Source organism: Typha angustifolia, chromosome 6 (assembly GCF_048772165.1).
Source record: "Typha angustifolia cultivar Huaian chromosome 6, ASM4877216v1, whole genome shotgun sequence".
NCBI lineage: Eukaryota > Viridiplantae > Streptophyta > Magnoliopsida > Poales > Typhaceae > Typha > Typha angustifolia.
The window spans coordinates 6770216-6794372 of NC_133244.1; the positions used below are offsets into that span (position 1 = coordinate 6770216).

The 24157-nt window shown below is 35.8% G+C and overlaps 3 protein-coding genes across 3 annotated transcripts; 1 reads left to right on the forward strand and 2 right to left on the reverse strand.

Moving 5' to 3' along the window:
- Nucleotides 1-272: 272 nt before the first annotated feature.
- Nucleotides 273-2590, reverse strand: LOC140761750 (large ribosomal subunit protein uL3c). The gene is made up of 2 exons (XM_073099213.1): nucleotides 2025-2590; nucleotides 273-767 (listed from the first exon to the last, which is right to left on the reverse strand). Exons 1-2 carry the CDS (start codon nucleotides 2536-2538, stop codon nucleotides 478-480), a joined length of 804 nt encoding a protein of 267 aa, XP_072955314.1. The 5' UTR covers nucleotides 2539-2590; the 3' UTR covers nucleotides 273-477.
- A 2840-nt stretch (nucleotides 2591-5430) lies between these two features.
- Nucleotides 5431-6347, forward strand: LOC140761547 (uncharacterized). Its single transcript, XM_073098912.1, has 4 exons — nucleotides 5431-5563; nucleotides 5686-5819; nucleotides 5909-6027; nucleotides 6127-6347. The coding sequence occupies exons 1-4, from the start codon at nucleotides 5512-5514 to the stop codon at nucleotides 6221-6223; spliced, it is 402 nt and encodes a 133-aa protein (XP_072955013.1). The 5' UTR covers nucleotides 5431-5511; the 3' UTR covers nucleotides 6224-6347.
- Nucleotides 6348-7781: 1434 nt separating this feature from the next.
- On the reverse strand, nucleotides 7782-23767 carry LOC140761357 (ABC transporter G family member 51). Its single transcript, XM_073098643.1, has 24 exons — nucleotides 23376-23767; nucleotides 22864-22984; nucleotides 22298-22386; nucleotides 22012-22096; nucleotides 21206-21368; nucleotides 20623-20699; nucleotides 20389-20533; nucleotides 17554-17855; nucleotides 17140-17421; nucleotides 15248-15564; nucleotides 14976-15136; nucleotides 14702-14805; nucleotides 14458-14614; nucleotides 14230-14322; nucleotides 13807-13934; nucleotides 13395-13727; nucleotides 13029-13319; nucleotides 12837-12920; nucleotides 12428-12561; nucleotides 12088-12315; nucleotides 9611-9782; nucleotides 9439-9526; nucleotides 9099-9265; nucleotides 7782-8403 (listed from the first exon to the last, which is right to left on the reverse strand). The coding sequence occupies exons 1-24, from the start codon at nucleotides 23720-23722 to the stop codon at nucleotides 8137-8139; spliced, it is 4335 nt and encodes a 1444-aa protein (XP_072954744.1). The 5' UTR covers nucleotides 23723-23767; the 3' UTR covers nucleotides 7782-8136.
- Nucleotides 23768-24157: the final 390 nt, after the last annotated feature.

A 24157-nucleotide genomic window follows, 5' to 3' on the forward strand; every position in this document is an offset into this window, starting at 1 on the left:
TGGTAAAAAAGAGAATGATCAAGTGAAGGCAAAAGCTAATAGTAGAATTCTTAAGAAAATGATCCGCATCCATAGTATTAGCATACAGAAGCAAGTATGACATTAACATGAACATAAACTACCTGGCAGTTTTAGCCCTCAATAACTTTTTATATCAGAAATTCCCATTAATCATTGTTGACAGCCTTAGACCATAGATCCCTTTCTTTAAATGACCGAAGAGCAGACCTTCTGCAGCATCATTCACAAAGCTTAATTTCAAGGAACAATAATTCTAAATGAAAATTTAATCTCATCAATAAAGAGAAAAAGAACTTGCATATTCCCCGTTAGGTATACATACTTTACAACAAAATGGAAGTGGATGGAAATTGACTGCAATGTTTGAACTACCAAAAGAAATAAGGCATCTAGGAAGAAAAATGCTGGAAGCGCAAGCAAAAGAGCTTCTGCCTGCCCTACAGATAACAAGTAAAACTAGTTTTTGGGAATGTTTTTCCCCACAATCTTGGCAGGTGCTATGCGAAGAAGATTTCCAGGCTTTCCGGGTACAGCACCTTTTATCATAACAACCCGCAATTCACTGTCTATCTTCACAATTTTCAACTTCCGGATTTTGGTTTTTGTTCCTCCCATTCTTCCAGGCATCTTTTTCCCTTTGTATACACGTCCTGGAGTTGTTCCGGCACCAATAGAACCCAAAGCTCTGTGACTCTTAGAACCATGAGTCATCGGCCCACGTCGGAAATTATGTCTCTTGATTCCACCTTTAAAAGGAAGTTCAAAGATGAAATCACACATACATTTCAACTTTGTTCTTTTGATGCATATATGATACAATTGACTAAGAGAAAATATTGGAACTTAGGCAAACATGCTAAATTTGATATGTGAAAGTGAAAACGGAGATATAGACATGGCAAATATAGTTGAAGCTCTTGATTGTCGAGTAAATGACTAAAAAAATGTCATATGAAGATTTAGTATGATTCATATCTTATAGTTCCTTCTCATAGATGCAATATTATACAGAAAGTTCATATCAGAAGATCAAGAAACATATAAAAATTGCTTCTAACAGCTTGTTACTTGAAAAAGCAATGCAGCAGTTTTGTGCTACACAGCAACACCAAAAACCCCTTGATACAATCCTAACCTCATAAAGTACACTATAAGATGACTAAAGCTTGCTCCCTATGGCTGCAATCGGTCAGGTATTTCTGATAAATGATGTACTACTGATGCAAGAATCTAGCTAGGTCTGATAAGCAAGCCGATTGTAAGTTGTGTTAAGCCAAGTTATACATAGTACCCAAATAAGAAGATTAGATAGCATAAATTTGACAATATAACTGAGAAGCATGAGAAGAATGACCTCAAAGTTGTCTTAAGAGTATAGAGTGCTAGGTGGGGCCCTATCAGTTAGTTATCTCGTGTAAGCCACAAGATCTATAATTCACTACTCCAAGGAGTATATAAGTATTATAATTTTTGAGCTTACAAACATCTAGCATTTCAAAGCCGTTTTAAAGTCTGCTTCTACATTCCAGTGGTAAATACAATACAAAACGAAGAAGCTCTCGGTTTCAACCTTTTAAGGTTTATGAGATTTCCACATCAATTGCTACTCTTGCATGTTGGAGCAATGAGAAGGTGCATGATTTCTATTGGTCTATCACTTCTGTTACGCTAGGATGAAGAAAGCATTGAACTAAAAGAACAATCCTATCTTACAGAGGCCATCTGATTTTAATCCTACCTAAGAACAATCCTCTTAACTATTTCATTGAACTAAAAGAACCAAACGATTTATCATTGAAATATATCCTTCACATCAATTGCTGCCTTATCGCGAGCCACATTCTAACAGAAAAATAAACACACATCCAATATCATATTACAGCTCAATGTGCAAGCATTAAAAATTGGAACTTGTTGCGTATGTTTTTTTTTTTCCAATTCACTCGAGTTTCTCTCCAGAATATAGAGAAATTTCAAATTTTGATAGAAGATACTAGGCATACCTTGGAATCCTTTACCGATGGAGTTACCGGAGACATCGACGAAATCCCCCTCCTTAAAGATCTCATCAATGGCGAGGGTCTGCCCAGGTTCGAACTCTTCCACGGACTGGAGCCTAAACTCCTGGAGGTGCCTCATGGCGATCGCCCCAGCCTTCTGGAGGTGTCCGAGCTCGGGCTTGGTCAGCTTGGTCTCACGGACGCGTCGGTAGCCGACCTGGACGGCGTCGTAGCCGTCGGTGGCGGCGTTCTTGACCTGGGTTACGATGTTGCCCTCGCGGAAGCCGACCACAGTAACCGGGACCACCTTGCCTTCCGGTTCGAAGTAGGTCATCATCCCGAGCTTCGTCCCCATTACCCCGATTCCGGCCTCCATGCTCATCTTCACGCCGCCGCCGCCGCCGCCGCCACGAGTGCGGGTGGAGAATGGGAGATGGGAAGAAGGGGAGGAAAGGAAGGTCTTGCGGTGGATTGGGGCGTGGATGGAGGTGAAGGAAGAGGATAAGGATATCGCCATATCTTCTCGCTCTTTTCTTTCCGCCTTTCTTCTCTCTGGTTTATGGATTTAGCTGAAGCTAAATGGGGATGAGGATTTCGTTATCCTCTTTCGTCGCTGTGGAGCGAGCCCAAATTGGGCCCTAATTAGGCCCAATTTCCTTCTACATGGGCTGAGCCCAGTACACCGTTGGCTTCGGCGTTGGGGGACTAAACTGTTTTTATTTAGAAATTTATCAAAACCACCCCTATCTTTTGTTTTTATTTAGCATTCACACCCTATCATAATATCTTGATTTTAATGCCTAATTAATTTTACTACAATAACAGCTAATAAAATAGAAATTATTTTATTACTTTTAAAAATTAAAAAATTAAAAATTCTAAAATACCTCTCATTTGACTTTACAATCTAATTATCGTTTATTTCTATTTTAACCTTAAAAACACTTATTCAAAGTCATTTAAGGATATTAAAATCATTTCGTATATATAGTTATGTTAACTCATCATCTACGATAATTAGCTATGCAACATTTATATATATGCCCCTCAAAAACCTTCATATTTGCAAGGATACTAAGAGTTTTTTTATTAAAAAAAATATTTAATAAAAATCTGTTGAAAATTGAGAATAATCTCTATTAAATTGATGCAGCCGTAAAAAATAAGACTTATTTGCACACAAAAAAATAGTTATTGAATACTTAACTTTTGTTTTTATATCTTGCATGTTTTACTTTGCAGACTTCTATTAAACTTTTTATAAATAAAATTAAATGCCAATTTATTAATATTATGTCGCATCTATAATGTTATAAAATAGGGATTTTTATAAATCATACCCTACATTTTGCCTATTTTATGATTCACACTCGTCTTTGGGGATTTTATAACACGATCCCTCATTTTCCCTGTAATGTTCATTTAACACTCTGAGTTAACTTAACTTAACCATGATCAAATTGAATAATACCAGAAATAGAATATTCTGTTATAATCCATAACATTCATAAATTATCCTTATACTTATCTCTAATTTTATTCATAACTTGAACATATATATTTGTTGCTTTTTCTCAAACCATGGAGAACATCACCTAAAATGCCAAGTTAATCTTAGAGCTTCCAAACTCTAAGTCATGGATATTTTAGAGCTCCCCAAACGCGAAGCTGATTTTGTTGCTTGCGACCTCCAAGAAAATTTGAGGAAAGATGGAGAAAAAAAAGAGTTTGAGCTAGAGAGACGAAAAAAAATAGGTAAAATTGAGGGAAACTTCTAAGGCTTGTACATGGTAGGGATTTTGGGGAATTCTTGTGGGTTGTAGGTTTTGATATTATAATTTTGTGAGGTAGGGTTTAGTTATAGATAAGAGGACTTAGATTTTGTAAGATTAAGGTTTAGTTTGGGGAAGAAGAATTTTGTGGGGATTTAGGTTAGATCAGAAATTTTTAAGGGTAGAGTCACATAAACTATATAACATGGTTAATGTCAGTTAATTAAATTAACGTCGGTTGTTAAATAAACATTATAGAAAAAAATAAAGGGTGGCGTTATAAAATTCCCAAAGACGGGTGCAAATCACAAAATAGGCAAAATATAGAGTGTGATTTGTAAAAATTTCTATAAAATATTTGTAAATAATTTAGGTGGAAAAAAAAAAATATATATCATGTAACTTGCTGCTCATGTTCTTAATACAATGTTCTTAAAAACCTTGGACTCTATGACTGTTCTATATTTCTTTCTCCCATGGCTTAAGAATTGAACTCCATGTACATCATAGCTTATAATTTATTTGCAAAGTTAATTACACTCCTACTCCTTGACATATAGCTTACTTTTCTTATAAGACCTGTTTATTTATTTATTTATTTTGATAATTAAATTATCTTGAATATTTATTACCTTTACTCTCCCTAATGGTATTAATAAAATCCAATACATAACTAACAAAAGAAATTATACGGTATAACAATGGGTAATGGTTGAGGCGATCTAACAAAGAATTAGTCCTTACTTGCAAGTATTTATTGTAGCTCTCTCTTTATTTATTTTCTTAGATTTGTTTTAGAAGCTGTATGATTGCATATTAAAACCTTATCATAATAGAGTAAGCATAAAGAAATTATTTATCCTACGAGTAGAGTGTAAGTGAAACTTTAGACCTCACAAAATAATCTTAAAAAAGAATATTGATATATATATCCCATAGAATTATGCAAGTCAAATGCATTTAAAGCAACATATAGACACATAAATGAATAAATAAATAGGAGATATTCAAATAATACATCATATTCTTATTATTTTCTATTTAGAACCCCATTTTGAGGATTTTATTTTTCTATAGTTTTTATATAATACTCTGTTATTGTTTACGTAACTCTACTGATTAAATATGTCTAAGCCAACTCTACCAAATCAAAAACTTGTTTCTGAATATAATCATCATATCCTATCCCACCAAAGCGTAATCTAGATGTTTTAGAAATTATCTTTAGGATTTAATAAAGTATTTTTCAGGTTGATATGCTTCCATTTGAGAATAGTTAGGTTTAGTTAGCTTAGAATGTCACACGGTGGTTAACCAAATTGAAAATATCCCTTAATAAATAATTAGAATCTACTTAATTTTTTTTATATATTATTTCTCTCTCTCTCTCTGCAAGAAAGGACACAGAGAGAAGAAGGGCAGATAAGGATGACTCACCCGAGTCAAGCGTGAGTGAGCCACATCATCTTCGATTCGAATCAGATAAGCATTAAACTGTTCCTATCCAAAACTCTATATCCAAGTCATTATTAACTTAATAAATAGATCCATTCCTCGTCTCTATCCTTCTCACTTACTGTTTCAATGTTTCTCAATTAATTATTATTTATGTTCACCGACTAGAGACTTCCAACCTCTTAACTATATATATAGTAAGAGGCGAGACATCTCAAAGTCCATAGTTCATAATTACTGCTACTATTACTCTCATAGTTGTTATGGGTTCTCTCGTGAGTGGTTGGTCTTCGCATGCTCTGGACGATCGTAAAGGTATGCAAATTAACTTCCTAAATCTTTCTCTCTCTCTCTCTCTCTCTCTCTCTCTTCATGTATATCATTGCTGGAGATGATTCTTAGTTAGTAAAACCATGCATGCGTTCGTTTCTCGTCAGATATAGTTCGATCTCGGAGGAACAGCTCGCTTACGAATGAAGAGATCGACGCTTTCTGGAAGCTCCAGAAGAAGAGCGAGTTAGAAGAGTTCGAATTAGAGGAGGATTCTAAATCACCTAAGAAGTCTCATCTGGTATGTGATTTCCTCTCCCTGATATCATCCAAGTTTTCTTGCATCAATCGATCTCGCATGCGTTTAATTAATATCATATACGTACGTAGGTGAGAGATATTAGTGTGATAAAGAAGTCGGCGTCGCTTCGTGCTCAAAGCGAGCCCAGCTCTCCTCTTGCCTCTAAGGAGGTGGACGAGATCAGCAAACTATACAAGACTGGAGACTGGTAAATATAATACGAGACTGATCAAAATTGAGGTTTCTTTCTCTCTGGTGGTTAGATTTGCTTGGCTTCTGAAATGATATGATTGGTGGTGTTGTGCAGGTGGACGAGAAGCAGCTGGGCTTTCCTGAATGAGCCACCGCCGGCCGATGAGACGGCCGACTCGGCTCACAAATATGCTGTGCAGTTGGACGTATAGTTTATACGTGCTACGTACGTATGATTTGAGTTTATACAGCATCCAATTAATTAAGCGTGTAAATATTTGCCACCATGTAAATGAATTAACTCTGGAAAGGTGTTGTTTCCCATGCTTTTAAGTATATTGATTCTTTCAGTTGGACAGTTCTTAATGACCGTAGAGTAGTTTTAAATCCTCTCTCCTGATCTCTCCGAGAGGATGCTCTCTTGTTTGGCCGTTGACCATCTCTTCAGCCATTGCCTGGTAGCAATCTAAAGGATTTTCGGAAAGAGAGGGTTATTAGATCTTAATCCGCATCTTCTACTCGAATCACTTCTTTCTTCGGAGATTTGGATGTCATGAAATCCTAAGTCTTGTTCTGCTCTTGATATGGTTAAAGGGGTAAAATTATAAAACAAGAGATCTGATTATTAGATCTTAATCTGACTGTTATAGTACATATTAATCAGTAATTAAATTTTAACCGTTCTATTTAGAATGTGAAGGCTAGGACTATAATTTGAGTTATATCTGGGCCAAATATGGCTAAGTCATGCTTGTGTTAACCTCGTTTATATTTTTAGTTTAAATTCAACTTATTTAGATCATTTGTTTTATTTTTTAATAAAAGTTTATGACTGGACTAACTTTTATTATTAAATAAATAAAAACCATCATAAGTATGGAGATGCAACACTCTAGACTGTTTAAAGAGATACAAAATACCACGTAACACTAATATTAATAAGATAATCACATCTAAAACGTTTTTACTCAAACACGAGTTATTTGTAAACAACGAACTAATTGATAGTCCTCTGTTAGAACAGATATGCTTATTTTATCATGATAAGTTTTTACTCCCCAGTTGATCATACGCCTAGCTTCTCAAACCTAAGAAAATATATAAAGAGATAGCTAAACTAAGTAGTATTCGCAATAAGAAGTGATCATGTACGCAGTGTCCAATTCCCACAGAAACAAAAAGAAAATCACATCACTGTCGAGTTTTCAAGAATATTGATTTGAGAACGTAAGCAGCACAAGTTATTATTTACCGAGACTCCACCTCAAACTTGTTGTGTAGAGGAGCCTTTTTTTGGTGCACACACACACACACACACACACAGGTAAGAGATCTCAATGAGACTGATATGATTGTCTGTTATTATTGTGGATGAAACTTATGAGAGAACTTTCAAGGATTGTGGGAGGCCGTGAGGTGGTAGATGGTCATTCTTCCTTTTGAGTTCTCTCTCTTAGGCGGAAGATCTCCTCCTAGTGCTTCTCTAAACTTTATGGGATGACCGACTCAGCTCACAAATATACTACTGAGTTTGATGTTACCATGACTATATCACCATGCTACAAAAGAGTTTACGCAACACCCGATTAAGCATGTAAACATTTTCCACCATGTAAATGAATTCGCTCGTAGTACTGTGTCTGTGCCCATGTTGGGTATTCCGTTAATTCTTTCATTTGGACAGCCACATGTCTATTCTCTAATTCACTGGACCCGATAGTACCTATTTTGGGAACGTCTAGTGCCAAAGTCACTGAATGGGTAAGTCGCCAATCCCTAAACAGACTATGTAATGTACTTCATCTGTTGGGTTATAGATACCGGTGGATATTTTACCAGAGGTTTCTATCAAAACTGGTTCAAACTCGTACGGACGTTAGTTTCTGATCAATAAAGAGGTAAGGGAAAGAATGCTGCATCATTGATCATCAACTCAGCTTGAATTTTTTTTTTAATCTTTAAAATCATGTATATCTGAGCATACTAATATAGAGTATTATTCATCATACATACAGAATCATGTATACTAATTCTTCTTAAGTCTGCATTTGAATGATCCATCATTTAAGGAAGAATCAACTAAGTGGCGTCCCTCAGCAGGTAAGTGTCAACTCTAACAACGGAATCACCGTCTTTGAAAATTGAGGACCTTGATGGAGGTCGCATAAACACAAAAGAAAAGCAGGCAGAAGCCAACGAGAACCACTGCGCTGATGCCTGTCATTCCAGATTCGAAGCCGAGGTATATATCCAGATACTGCTTCACTGTACCATCAAAACCAGGCCCTACTAATCTAGTCTCAACATCACCCAACTGTGATGTAATGATGCCTCGTAGGGTCCACGCCACTGGGCATATGTAATAAAACCAGATCCACCAACCCGGGATGCTCTGAGGGAGAATCAACATGAGATACCATAAGCCAGAACAATGTCATCGTTAGGAAACTAGATGAAGAAAGTAATCAAACTGGAAGGAGAAGAAAGTATTCCAGGAATGAGCAATACGACCAACAAAAAAACACTTTTAACAGTCTGAGCAAAATGGACATAATATTAATTAAGTGGCACTTAATAGTTATAAAACAACCGATCCATATGCAGAGGCAGAGCCAGACTCCACTTTTACAGGAGGGGCATATAATATATCCAATAATTTTTTTTAAACAATATAGGGTTCTAATGTAAAAAATAGCACTATAGTTTAAAATTTTGCAGGGGCTGGAGGGCATCTCAGTGCATGAGGCTGGAGTAAAAATGTACACACATTACCGTCTATTCTAAATAAGTTGCTTCAAGATGTAAACCTATGACTCTTCATATTCTTACTTGAACCCCAAAAACCAAGTTACCCAGTGGCAAGCATTATTGTCACACTCAGCGGATCATATAGCATATATGTTAAGTTACTAACTACTTTAAAAGTTAAGCTGATAATGAACGCTTACTAATCATCAGTAGGGTTCTGGCGTCACTAAGAAACACACTACATAGCCACAAGGACTTCTATGAAGATGGTCAAAGATTCCAGCAACTATTCAACAATGCTAAAGGATTTGGATTCTTAATAAAAGTTTAGAAACTTACAGGTTTAGGGACTAGAAAACCTGAAAGAAGATTCCACAATGAATAAAATGCTGATGAAATAACTGCTGCTAGGTGCTGAGATGGAGTCAAACCAACGGCCATCATTCCATAGAATGTGAAGTAGGTGAAAGTAAGAAACATGAAAACAAGGTATAGTAGGAGCTTTCCTGCAGAATAAATGGCGCTCGTGAGATAATGGATAACTTATATTAATAGACAGAACATGAAAGCAAACATTAGTAGGATGATACATGGAAAATTGTCAAGTAATTTCTCAGATCACCAATATTTGAACAGATTTTCAAGACTACAAAGGTACATTAAGGACTGCACCTCTTACCTATTGCCCTTTCATAGTTAATCATGAAGTAGGTGATGATTCCAAATATTAGTGTTTGTGCAAGAATGTAAGGAATCTCTACAAGCCCCTGTTAACATGAGAGAGTACCTTTAACATTGTGAACATTACCAGCAAATAAGAAAGAATTTGTTTACAGATTAGAAGAACCAACCTGTGCAGCTGCATAAGGAAATGAAGAGTACATTCTAGCTGCTCTTTCTCTGTAGTATACAGTCCTCTCAATTGATACCACAGGTTGTACAGATGATGAATTATTAATTCCAAGAAATAGGCATGCAGCATAAAGAGATCCCATAATAATCATCAAGTCTTCTGTTGTCTCCCTGCAAAATAGTAGAAGTATAATTTGACAACCAGAACACTTAATATTTTGTATTTCTTTCTGAAGAAAATGGAGAAACTTCAGATATTGTAGCATGATTTTTCCTGCTAATTTAAAGGACTTACCCATGGCAAAGATCCATAAATAGGTTTAAGAGAAGTAAAGGAGAGGCAACTCTTCTACAGTAACACAATACAACCAGGAAATCCCCCATAGCTGCTAGACTGGTGATTCACACAAGAATAATGGTGGCATCGCTTGGAGCCGAGCGAATTGAAATTTATTATTTTTTTTATCAGTTTAATCTTTTGTACTTCTTCCTAAGACCTGATGTTTTTTTAGCTTATATTGTTATCTATACATCTGCATAATCTCCTCTGCCAATAGATTCATATATAAAAGTTAACATAAGGAAATTTAGAAAGATTTACTACAGCTTAAAGTTTTGACTTAGATACATGTGACGAAATAAGGATCTTCCTACATGAACTAAGGTTATATCTCGTGGTAATGATTGTCTATTAAAATCTAAAACATAAAAGTGGTATTAAACTATCTATAAATCATTTGTTTTGACATTATTAAAGATGATCATGATTAAAAACAAAAAATTGATGAATAATATTAATAATTGAATCATAGTAATCATACAGAGATAGCTGTTTCACGGTGCAGCTTAATAAGTGCATGATGAATCCATCACTAGACTGCAAAAATATTAAAGGCATAAATCATATAGAAAATGATAAAAAAAAGCTGAAAAAAAAGACAAATGTCTAAACTACACACCTAATAATAGAAATGACAATTAAATCATTTAAAACTTCTCTTTATAATTAAGGGAGGAGAAGCTACGTTTCCCAGCCTTATATGAATATGAGAGGGGTTAGCACTATTTCTTCCTTTCCTTCATAGCCCTACTTGAGGATTTCAAGGTATCCATAGTTTTTTAGCAGCAAGCATGTGATGCATCCAACACTGTTAATTACTTACCAAGCTTGTCAATGTTGGCGGTAACAATTTGATTCCAAAGAATTATAAAAAATCCGATCAAAATAAATAAATTAAATAAACTTACAGATTACAGAATATAAGATTTTGAATAGTCGAGTTTAGTGTTGGACACTATCTCCTTAAAACCAATTCGCCCTCCACTGATTGCTTCTGGAACAGTGGAGATCGGTCTTCCAGGATACAACGACTGTCATGCACTCGAAAGGAAGCAGCTTTCTAATGCCTTGATTGAATCTGAACCGTGTTATACTCTCTCTCAAATGTAAACTCAAACTTAAGACTCGACTCTAGAAGAAATAAACCAAATTTCTATATAAAATTATGTAGACTGACAGCCTATTTATAGAATTAAACAGGCTCGACGAAAAGATGCAAAAGATCACCGAATGGACGCACCATTTCGGGTCTGAAACCAATTAACAGTTATATTATGAAGGGATGCACCATTTCGGGTCGGGTTCAACCAACTAACTGACTGATTAACTGTTCATTGAAAGGACAAACCACTTCGACCCCGAACCAAACCAGATTTGAACCGTATCAGGCAAAAAATTAAAATTGGACTTTGACCCGTGCGAACCGAACCCAGCCGGGCCAAGCGGCGCGCGCGTGTGAGTTAAGTTGCATAGTAACCTTTACTCACAAAATAGGTACCCCTTTTAGGGCCCAAAGTCTATAAGAAGTTTGTTACTTATATACCATACTAACATTTCTCAAATATTCAATATGGTACTAAACTCACTTTTCTTTATTTCTTCATTGCCATGATACTCACTTTAGAGCTAATTTTTCATTCACTTCTCTTCATGAATTTGACTAAGTGAATATTTGACAATAAAGTACTCCTTAAGCTAAATTAATTCCACTATTAAACCATCATTAATAATATGTGGGCCCCACTTAAAACTTAGCTCAAAGTTAATAAAAAATTCATGTCAAATACATGAAATTACCAACACTCAAGACTTTCCTTGAATTATTCTAAAATTCAGAGCACAAAGACAAGCTTAAAACTACCATGTAAATGAAAGTTACAAAAGATATGGTGAAGCACTTGGTTCTTTGCAGCCATATTCATTTCAAACTTCATATTCCTAATATCTCCAATTAACATGCTTATGACATGAGACACAACTCAAACTCCTTAAATTTGGTGGGAATAATCAATCTTGTTGGTAATACATATTATAAGATGATAAAAGCATATCTAAAGGAAAAAAGGAAAGTAATCAAGCAGGCAAAGTAGAAGTTGAGGCAAGAAATTTAAGTAAAAGAAAGCATAACTGTGATACCTTTTTGAACCAGCATTCCAAAATATTGAGCCAAATATCAGAGCAGCAAGTGTTGTGAAGATCAACCGTACAGCATTATATCGTGGGCTCCTCCAATATACAAGATTTTGTTTAATATAGCAGGTTTTGAATTGAGTTATACCATCTTGTGGAAACTCGGAAGAGAACTTTAAAGTCTCTGTGCCAGCAGCAGGAACACTCAATTCTTGAATAAGAGCTTCAACTTTCCTGAGATAAAGAATTTCTCACTTCTTGCAGTGCTAAGCTTCATCAATCATGTACTCTAGACATATGCAGGTCCTCTATAAATAAAGGATTAATATTGTTACATAAAATTCACCTGAACTGATCAGAATTCCTGTATATGGTAGCAAAATCTAAACCGAGCTTTTCTTCACATGCCTGTGTAGTAATTTCAAGCATCCAGGTTGCCGGATTATAATCATTTTGAATAGTAGGAACTCCAGGTATTCCCTGCATGAGAGATGTTATGATATTGATTGACCCATCAAGTAAAGAAAATTTTGTAAACTAATATAATTAATTCTATCAAGGATTTCTGTTGTTTAGATGTAACCTAATAATAACCAAACGACACTTCATCATTATATATCTTAATTTAGAATTGCATGGGAACTTAAGACTTTGGAGCAAATTAGCAAAACATGCAAGTGTTATTGAAGATCAACCTCTTATATTCAAGATAAAAAGAATAAACACAGAATGATAATATAACATATATAATCTACCTGAAAGTAATCAATCATATTCTGTGAATTCACTCCAAGCAAACCTCCATATATAACATGGCCCCCTCGCTTCATAAGAAGAAGCTGCGGCAAAACAAACAAGATATCAGAGAAAAGTTTGTCGCGAAATTAGAATATATGCAAGCCCAAATGAGTGATCAAACGCTCTTCAAAAGAACAATGGCTAATAACCTCATCAAATGCTTCAAAGATATCAATACTTGGTTGGTGTATGGTGCAAACAACAGTTCTTCCTGTATCAACGGTGTTACGAACAGTTCGCATCACAATTGCAGCTGCTCGTGCATCTAATCCAGATGTGGGTTCATCCATAAATATAATAGATGGGTTGGCAACTAATTCAACTGCAAGTGTTAGACGCTTTCTTTGTTCTGTTGATAAACCATTACTCCCCGGCATGCCAACTAATGCATGTCGAAGCTGATCAAGCTCGACCAGTGACATCACTTCTTCAACAAATGCCTACACAGAAGAGTACAAGTATGCTTAGCAACTAACTAAAATCTGAGGGTGCAAAATAAGGAAATCATGACTAACATGTCTTTTTTCTCTGCTAATGTCTTTTGAAAGGCGAAGACTGGACGAAAACCAGAGAGATTCCTCAACTGTTACTTCAGGCGAATGTATATCATTTTGCTCAACATATCCTGATATTCTGGCAAACGTTCTCTGATCCTTTTCAAATCCAGATATCTTAATATCACCTTCTATATATCCACCTGTCTTCCTGCCAGCAAGAACATCCATAAGCGTTGTCTTCCCTGCCCCACTTGAGCCAACCAATGCTGTCAAAACATGTGGTCTGAATACCCCACTAACATTAGATAGTAGTTGCAATCGTTTTTCAGGAACCCCTTGTGCTCTCATTTCCTATTATTCAGAAAAGGACAATTTTTTAGTAAATACTAATATATTGTCTTATAAAGTAGCAGGCAACAGCGGCATCAACCTTTGGCATATCAACAAAATAACTGACGTTATGGAACGTCATGGATAAAGGTTGAAACGGGAGAATCATTCCCCTCTTACACATGCCAGCAATCTCTCCTTGCAACAACTCTTGTACATTACTTCTTACTGCAAAATATACATGTCAGATAATCACTTAAAAACCAGAACTTATGGTTTTAGATGCATATGATTAACATGATATGAAGAGAGTTGTTGATTTATCTGGTAAGAACTAAGAAAGTGCTTTTAGTTCCCATATGCATACATAAGATGAGCTAAAGGAGAGGATGAAATAAATGATTATGGTGAGATATTATGCTGATGTCAGCAGCAGCAAAGAGAAAAAAAAAAGTATATGCTCCCGTATATAGATGCAAAGAGGAAACAAAAACATGCAGTTTTTCAAACACTAGTAGTTCACCTTTAGTTTCCATTTCAAAAGGAGCAGCACCATTTTTTTCATCCTTTTTTTCTGCAGAATCAGATGGGATTACTACCTGTGCCTTCCCTAGCGCTTCAATGACATGGTAACTGATGTCAGATATTCTAGCTAATAGATAATAGAATTAAGAGGGAGCAATACAAAGGTTGAGATCCTATATATCAGAAAGATACGACCATTACTAAGGAATAAGGATATTCAACTTACGCTTAAGATATGCCAAAGCAAGAGTAAAGAGAATGTTGAAAAGGACACAATAACATAACAGAACACCAGTTCCAAGCCAATACCAGTACTTCTGGGTGGGAAGACTATGTAGAATTAGAACATTATTTCCAACCGTATTATTTCCATAAGCAGACCACTGTCATGGTTCCGAAGAAGAAACAGAATAAAATTTCGGTCACAAATTAATTTAAGAATAAAAAAGTGGGAATAAAAAGGAACAAACCTTGGCCCATCTTGAGGCGCTGAACTCATTAACCGAGATTGCACGTTGCCCATAGCTTAATGGTGAAAGCCAGAAGGCCCAAGTCCACCATGGTTTGATTTCATCTGCTTTATGAATCTAGAGTTCAGAAACCATAAAAAAAAATGGAAACAAAATATACAATTAATGAATCATTTATTTAACTGGAAAACTAAGAATGACATCAATCAACCAAATCGGGAAAATGTCATGTAAAATGTAAATTCATTCAGCTTATAAGACCAACAAATCTAACCTTTGGGAATAATAAATCCTCCCAACAGAAAAACGGCTAGAAGTGAAGCAGATCCAAATGTATTGGCAACTACTATATCTCGGGCAATAGCACCCATCATTCGGAAAAGTCCTAATGCCATTTGGTGCACAGAAAATAGCAAAAGTATGAAGCGGAAAAACCTGCAATTGTGAAGTATTTTGCTAATTTCAATCTCCGTAGAAAGTAAAAGTACACAACTGATTGATAATTGTCATACTAATTAAAAAAAAAAAACATTTGCATCTTCATACCTCCCAACACTTGGTGCAAACCCTACTGTATAGTATACTACACAAGACCACACTACAGCTTCAACAATGGAATAAGGAACACGTAAAATCCAACTAGGAATTGAATAGGCCCAAGCAGGATGAAAGAAATTCTCTCTCTGCTTGTAGAAAACCGGGAGTCGAGATATCGTAATTGACAACTCGGTAAACCCATTGAAAAGCATATGTACCAATCCATAAAATAAGCAAGATAGATATAAATTTCCATTTATCTCGTCAACAGGATGTATCCTCGTGCGAATAAACATTGTGCACGTGATCACTCCAACGAAAGCAACCTGCAATAAATAACATTCATCAATTAATGAATAGAGTATAGACAGGTATGAATAGATAAAATGCATGCAAGTGAAATCATAGTAAGACCATTGCAAAGTATGTAAGAAAAAGAAAATTCAAGAGACTGTCTCTGTTAAAAACGGATGCACATTTACAAGTCTTGATAATTACAGCGATGAAGCAAAACATTTTTTCTGCCAAACATATAATGCTATATTTCATTTCCAAAGGGAAAGCACTTCAGAATGGACTGTAAAATATAATTATACAGAATAGCCAAAATGTCATCAAATCATCTAAAATGGTAAGAATCTATAAGTCCTAACATCAGCATGACATTAGAACCATCTTGGACTGAACATGGACAAGGATGCTGCCATTGTTCCTAGAAAAATTGTTCGCTACAAGCGAATTTTCATATTAGATCACACTCCGGTTATCACACGCATCAGGGATGTTATGGTTTAGCTTCAGATACACGACAGAAGCTATGAAATTCGTGCACAAAGTTATCAAGGTCAAGCAGGAAGCCGGCTAATTTATAGCATTCCAGAGAGCAACACTCGGATTATGGGATGTTACATTCTCTATCAAAATAATGCCAAGATAAAAATTAAATAAATAAAAAGAAAGACAGCCAAGTTTGACCGTTCTTGAACTTTAGAAAGGGTAATTTAGTTGTGCTTTGATGGCTCGCAGTAGAAAGCTAAAAACACGGAAGAATGAAGGCTTGCAGGCTTCAAGACTACAAGTAGTTGGATGCGAAAAATCTGGGTGAGACCCGAAGGCCGAAACTCGTTTCCAGGCACATCTGGCCTTAGTGCAAGTGAGACATTTTTTACTGGCCCAAGGCTGAAGTGGCCTTAGTCCAGGTGGCTGAGCCAGGTAGGGAAAGGAGAAGAAAGAGAAACGAAAAACACAACATAAAATGAAACAGGAAAATAATTTTTTGAAAGAAGAAGAAAATGATAAGAATCATGCGCGTCTCTACCTCTATTGCATTGTTACATCTTCAAGATGTATTAGGCCCACAGAGTTCTCTCCATGATATGTTATTCTCTTTCATATTATTGCACGAGTATCTTCTGAACCCACAGGCATCTAAGATGAAGTTTTGATTATAGATGACCATCCAAAGATTTTTTTTTTTTTTTTTTTTTGATTGAACGAGCTGAAATCAGCTAGAATTACAAAAGATATTTTATTTACTTGATTGATTGTTCTTATTTGAACGTGAAAATTACCTTTTGTGAAAACCCTTTTTACAAATAGATATGTTACAGAACCTAATAGCATGGATCCAAACTTCCAAAGTTGGATCAAAGTCACCACCAATTTAGTGCACCACCTAATAAGCTTCTTCCAGTGCCTAGTTGTATACCTGAAGGTCCCTTTGGATTATAATATCATCGCAAACCATTTAAACATCCAACTACCTCTTTAACTTTACATGTACAAGTAAATTATTTAAAGAATCATAGGCAGGATATTTAAAGCTAATTCTAACTTACGAAAAAAGAAGTTGGGTGAAATTTAAACTATAAGCTAAAAAGAGGAAACCAAAGGAAACTTACTTGGCATGTTCGGAAGATATAAAGGAAACGATGTCGACTTAGAAGAATAAGTTCCCTTGCGAAGCATGCCCGTAGAAGGGCTACTTTTGATATAGCAAACTTCTTGCTGGCAAGAGCTGATGCTAGAAACTTTGTATCATCAATAGGAACAGCTAGAGTCGACTCCACAGATTTCCCATGTTCAGATTCTTTAAAAGCTCTGGCCATCATTAAAACAGGAAGAAACACGTATGGCTTTGAATGGTCAGACCAGTACTGAGCTTGATCCTTCCTAGAGGTAACCTGAAGTATATATAAATTTGACTAATTAGATTTTTATAGCCTATATTCCACAAATAAACCTTCAGTGCAAGTAAATAACTGCAAAATAATGGATCTGAGCAAATAATAAGAGTGCGAAAAATATTCAAATACCTCCTGGAGAAAGTCAGCCACCCCTTTGCGAGGTGGTAATGAAAAGCCTAATGACTCAAAAAATTCAACGACATGCTTTATGGGACCTTGATATATGATATGCCCTTCAGATAATAGTATTAGGTCATCAAAAAGTTCAAATGTCTCAGGTGCAGGCTGCAGAAGGGACATCACTACAGTGGCCTCCATCTGATGAACAAAGTTCCTCATGCACTTCACAATTTGATATGTTGTGGAGCTGTCTAGTCCTGTAGATATTTCATCCATAAAAAGGGTTTTCTTTGGACCAACAATCATTTCCCCTGCAAGTGAGACAAACACAGATTCTCGTTTAGTAATTCCGGGGACAGTGTCTATGAAGTATAATACTTTATGTTAGCATAACCGATTAAAGATCTAGTCGTGCTGCAAAGTGCAAACCATATCCCTCAGAAGGATGTTAATACTTAAAAACAGCAATATTATTCAAAATTTAGAGAAGGAAATAATATGAAATCACAGTTTGTTATGTCGGTAAAGAAAGATTATAAGAGAAAAAAAAAACAATTTATGCTTGGATAGAACAAGAGTAGCATGTTGACCTTCACGGATTCATGGCTTTGTAGGCATTTAGATCTAGACAAACCTAACCAGAGACTTTGATTCTCTTCTTAGGATAAATCAAAGCAGGAATTACAGGGTGTTCGAATAGGCCCTTCGAACGTAATTTTTTCAGAGGATTTACACTCTATAGGCGTTCAAACGGCCCCACAGGTATTCAAACGCTCTCTTGCTCTCCAGATTAGAGTTCTATTGGCGTTCGAACGACCCCACGTACATTCAAACGTCAAGCAGTATTTTCAGTAGCTTTAGTCAGCCCTATAAATTGAAATATTTAGATTAGAATTGGGTGTAGACATTTTGCACAAGGAAAAAATTAGAGAGGAGAGCCATCATTGTTTAGAGTAATATTAGAGTTGAAAACTCTTTATATTTGATAATTTGTATAGTGGATTAAAATTGCTTCGCTTAAGGATGTACGCATATCGTCGAACCATATAAATCTTGTCTCTCTTTTCTTTTTTATGATTTATATTTATAGTTCTTATATGTGGTTAGCATGAGTATTAGAAGTTCTCTATATTTAGCACTCTCATTAAGGATTTTTCTTTGGTATAAAAATTAGTTTTGCTAATATTTGATTTACCTAAATCTATTGCTATCACATTGGTATTATTTGGGGATTTGAAAGTCGCTTCCACTAGCATCCACCAATTTCCCACTTTTGAGCGCATCTCGTTAGACTGCATCTGAAAAGGCTCGTCTAGAAATCAAATTGAACTTCACCCAAAAATAAATCCCTCTACCATCTAACTTCAATAAAAAGAGAAAGATAAAAAGGTAAGAGAAAATATAAGACTTTGAGATAATATAGTCTTATAGGTATCATACAAGTCAAGTATTTGCAGTCAGAAGGTGTGCATGGTACTTGTTTCATGAGATCATTGATATACAAATCCAAGGAAGCATGAACTTACAGGTTTGAATATTAGTAAATTAATGAGAAAATAAAATGATGGAGATGAGATGAGCAGTCTTCCCCTAACTTTCATAAGGTTGTTTTTAAGACTTAAACTTGACTCACCATTTATTTTAAAAGCTTATATTTTATATTCTAATATTTTCTCTTGTATTTTAGCTAAGACATTTTAATACTAAAAATAAATTTAACTTTTGAATGAGGGAAATTTTATATTTTTAAATAAAAATAGATAAACAAAATTTGAACTCATAACTTAAAGTCTAGGGTTTAGAGCGAACTCATGACCTACAGTCATGACTTTGACACCATATTTAATTTAGTAACTATTCTAAAAACTTAAATTATAATAATTTTATATTTATATTCTAAGACAAGTTCACCGTGAAGCAAGTGTAAACAAACAAATAAACAAGTTGTTGGACATTGTGCACTTTTATTATAAACAAGAAAGAATAAGAGAAAGAACTAGGGTCTTCAGTCAAAAGAAGTTGGATTGAGAAAAAGATTTCATTTCTTCGGCAAACTAAGTGGCTAGAATCTTAGAATTATTATACTTCCTATAATTTCTTTTTATACATCTAATTTATTTTGAAACATAAATACGATAATAGATATGTTTGGAGATGGTTGATCTAATTAGCGATTTTCAAATATAAATTAGTTTCTAGTTCAATGATTTTAAAATACAAAGTCAACAACTTATATAAAACTTTCTCGTAAGACTTGAAAATTATTTAGAGAATTTAATATGTTTATATAAGTCACTGATCCAGTTAATGGATTATATTTAAAAGTAGGTTAACAGTTTCTAAACACAGCTAATTTTATATTTAAAATTTAAAATATAGTATACATATAAAATAAATATTTGGGAGGGCTAGTTTGATCAAAAACTTGCATTTTTCCATCTAAATCAGATTTTTGAGCATGCATACTTGCAGAGAAAGTTTACTGTCGCAAAGCATATCGCTGCTCTATTTTCCTTGCCTCTTTGCCTCATTATTGCCTTGTCAGTAATGTAGGATAATTAGCAAAAGATCGTAGAAAGTGGAGTAAGAATAGAAAGAGGTCCTGTTTGAAAGAGGCCATAAGCAATTGGAGGGATAGATAGTTTAAATGTTGTAATTTTCTACTAGATCATAGGAAGCCAAGACATTATATGGAGGCCTAAGAAACTTCAACAATATATTCAGCTAATATTCCATGATTGTCCTAAAGAACAGCAAGTTCAACAGAAGTTCGATCAGAAAAAAATATAAAATGGGTGAAATAGATTGCAAACAATATATTTAGCTAAATGATGATCTGCACACCTGTTGTCACTCGCTTTTTCTGACCACCTGAAACACCTCTAACCATATCAGTACCAACCAGAGTATCAGCACAAACATCAAGGCCAAGTACTTTCAGGACATAATTTGTTACAAGATTGTTCTTTTCACCTCCGACAGAAGCAACCTGTCCACCACATTCATTTCAAAAGATAATTTGAAAAATAAACAATACTGGGTAATGAGTTAAGTAAAATCAAGATATGAAGTATTGACCTTCATAAATGCATCAATTTCAGGACTTGGATGCACATTCTTTTCTTTCTCGAGCCTAGTTAAATTCTTCATATGCTCTGCACATAGGAATTACACAGTAATTCTTGGGATTGACATGAAGAACCATTCACTTGAAATTACAAGATATTACTCAGTGAAAGGAGAATGGTTACAGGAATTCTTGATCTAGTAAGACGACAAATAGACATGTTAGCACTTGGCGGTGATTTATAGTTAAGAGAAAATACAAAAATGTGACGCTTGATGGACAACAGGGGTGACAGTATCTTTGCAATCTGCTCCTGAATATATTTTGTTCATCCAGTTGCACAAATGTATCATACATAAAGAAATCATGCGTAAAATTATCTATACAAGTACATGGTAGTACAAATAATTTCAGCCTCGGTATTAAGTTTTAGAAGGAAGAATATTCTCTCAGGGTAAGTTTCTGTTAATATTAAACAGGCAAAGGATCAACCAAGCAGAGGAAAGAAAAAACGAAGTCTACTTCCACATTTCCAAGATGATGCTACTAACAATGAAGTAAAAAAAAAATACTATTAAGAAAAGGAGCCCTAACCTTTCCAGTTTTCACTTGCACCCTGGCATCTGGCAGCAAAATCAAAAGTTTCTCTCACAGTCAACTCCCCAAGATGATTATCTGTCTGGCTAATGTATGCAGATGTTCTTTGTACAAAAAAATCATCAAAAGCACGCCCATTGTATGTCACTCGTCCACTTTGCTGAGGAAATAATTAGAAAAGGAAATAAGTAGAAAGGTATTCACATAATCAAAGTGTTGGAACACTTTCACAGTCCGAGTGACTACTACAATTATCAAGGGAGTTATCAAAAGGAAATTATTGCCAAGTATATCTTACATTTTCCAATAACATTTCTACGGAACATTATCTGAATGCTAGTTTACCATAAATATGGACCAAAGATCAACCTGGTAAATATCCTGATAAGATGAACTAACAGAAAATACAAAATGTCATTAAGTTCTACCATGACTAATTTTGTTTTGTATTTATATGAGTACTACACTTTGGGGTCATTGGGTCAAAGCAATTAGCAACCAAACCTTTTGGTCCTAACTATTGGGATCAGCACATGAAAGAAAGAATATATTATCAAAAGGCTCTCGAGAGATATTCACAACATTTGAATAGCTTTTTTTTTCTCTCAGAACAGTATGTGATGAGGAATGATTGAACAGATTTATTAAATGCGAAGGAACCTGCTATTCAGGGTATCCTGTTTCGTGGATTAAAACATGACTAATATAAGGGAAGGCACCATCTATAAATACATGAAAACAGTATGTCCTGCTTTCTTGTAATAAGTAAAAGATGATAAAAAGGAGAAGAAAAGAACAGTCACCTTCAGCTTAGAATCCAGTTTACCAGCAAGAGCTAGCAATAGTGTAGTCTTCCCAGATGCAGGAGGTCCTAATAACAAAGTCATTCTGCCAATACACATACAAAGGAAGCAACTCAAGACACCAAATCACAAAAGGAAAGGCATATCTGTGCGCATTCATCATAGAGCAACTACTACCACAAGCAAGAATATGAATTGGGTTTCAGACTTCATGCATGAGGCCAGTTGGAATGTCAGCATAGTCTATAATTTATCAAAAAGAAGGAAAACCAGTTTGCATGCTCACCTCCCAGGTTTCACGACGCCACTCACATTATCCAAAATGGTGAGAGTGTGCTTGTTGGGTTGTAGTACATGAAAGGACATGAGTACTCGCTGCATTAGATATCAGATTAAATTAATAGGTAAAAGGAGAAATAGATACTTAGATATGGGGATTCAAATCTGTGATAATATGGCCCCTCTATATTCTCATATTAAAACATCCAACATGTGAAAACTTCATGAAAACTAGACCCAACCAAATTCAATCAAGCATTCACCAAGAAATTGCAAAAATTGATAACAATCAAGAATAGAGGAGATAGACAAATTGAACTTAGCAATGATCTTATAAGTAACCCTAATTGTATGTTGTTATTACCCAAGTCATTTTTTATCTAACAATTCAAAGCGAATGAAAAAAAGAATAATAAGGGCAATAAAATCCTCTGCTGGACATGTTTATGTTTACTGGTAAATATTATAACCAGTCATTTGGTAAAAGATTCCAAGTTTAAAAAAAATAGAATTAGAAAAACTGAATCGTTGTACATTTCGAGCATCTTTAAGACACCAAGATGTGCGTCATACCTCAGCCAAATTTCTGATGTAATTGGCTAGAGTAGGCAAAGCCCTCCGACCGACGTGGACCTTTGCCGATACGTTCAGGCTCTCAAACCTCACTTCAACATTTGGAACCTGCAACCCAACCCTGTTGCATCCCAAGTGTCAAAACATCAAGATTGTTAAACATTAAATCAAAATTTCTAGCCTCCTAAGGTAACGAATAGAATACAAGACCAAATGTTTCGTTGCTCAACAAACGCACTCACATATTAATTTGTCTTAGAAAATGAATAAAAAATAAGAAAAAACAACGGAAAAACGGAATGACGCTACGTAATTAATTCGTAAGAATCCTTCTTCGTCTAGGTTTCCAATAACCCATCCAATTAGCGATTCATTTGATATCGGCAAACGACTAGTGATCGAAAAATACAGAGAAAATAGATGATGGCTCTACATATTACGCATCTAATAGCAACCAAAAAGAAAGAATTTAATATCTCCTAGAAGCTATCGTGAGGGATCCAGGAAATTACGCATCGAAGCGGGCCTTGATACCGGACAGGAGATTGTAGTTGTCCTGCTCATTGGTGGCGAGGGCTTCGTCGAGCACGAGCTCCCGCGCCCGCCGATCGAGGCTTCTCACGTCGACGACCTCGAGGGGGCAGCGGCTCCGCTGGGCTGCGGCGGATATGGAGGTGCTCCGGAGAGGAACGATGGCGAAGTGGCGTCGTGATACTGAGGGGAGCCTCTCCATCGCCGCCCAGAGCAGCTCCGACTCATCCTCCTCCACCGCATCGCTGTTCGACGGCCGCGAGAACCGGTCGCTCGACTCGCCAACATCGATCACGAAGTACTCGCTACCGTTAGTCGCCGCCGCCATCTATGGCGCTCTCTTCTCGATCTCTACTGAGAATGCGTTTGGATCGAGATGGAGAGGCAAAAGCTTTTAAAGAAGAGGAGGAGAGAGAGAGAGAGAGAGAGAGAGAGAGAGAGAAAGAGAGAGGGGTGGAGCTCGTCCCGCGAGTTTTGAAGGAGGTAGAGAATGACGAGAATACCCCTTCTAGAAGGCGCGAGCGAGATGAGCGAAGCACAGCCGTGCGTTAACTGCAACGTGCACGCGCGCGTGTGCAGTGCTGGCACGGCCACCCGTGAGAAGCGTCTCTATCGGGAGCGGGTTGCATGTTTCTTTTTTCTTCTTTTCAATTTTAGTGAATTTAATTATTTATTTATTTTTCTTCATATATATATATATCTAAAATGCATCATTAAATCTCCTTTTCATTAATATTTTCATTGCATTGAGAGAGTGAGATCG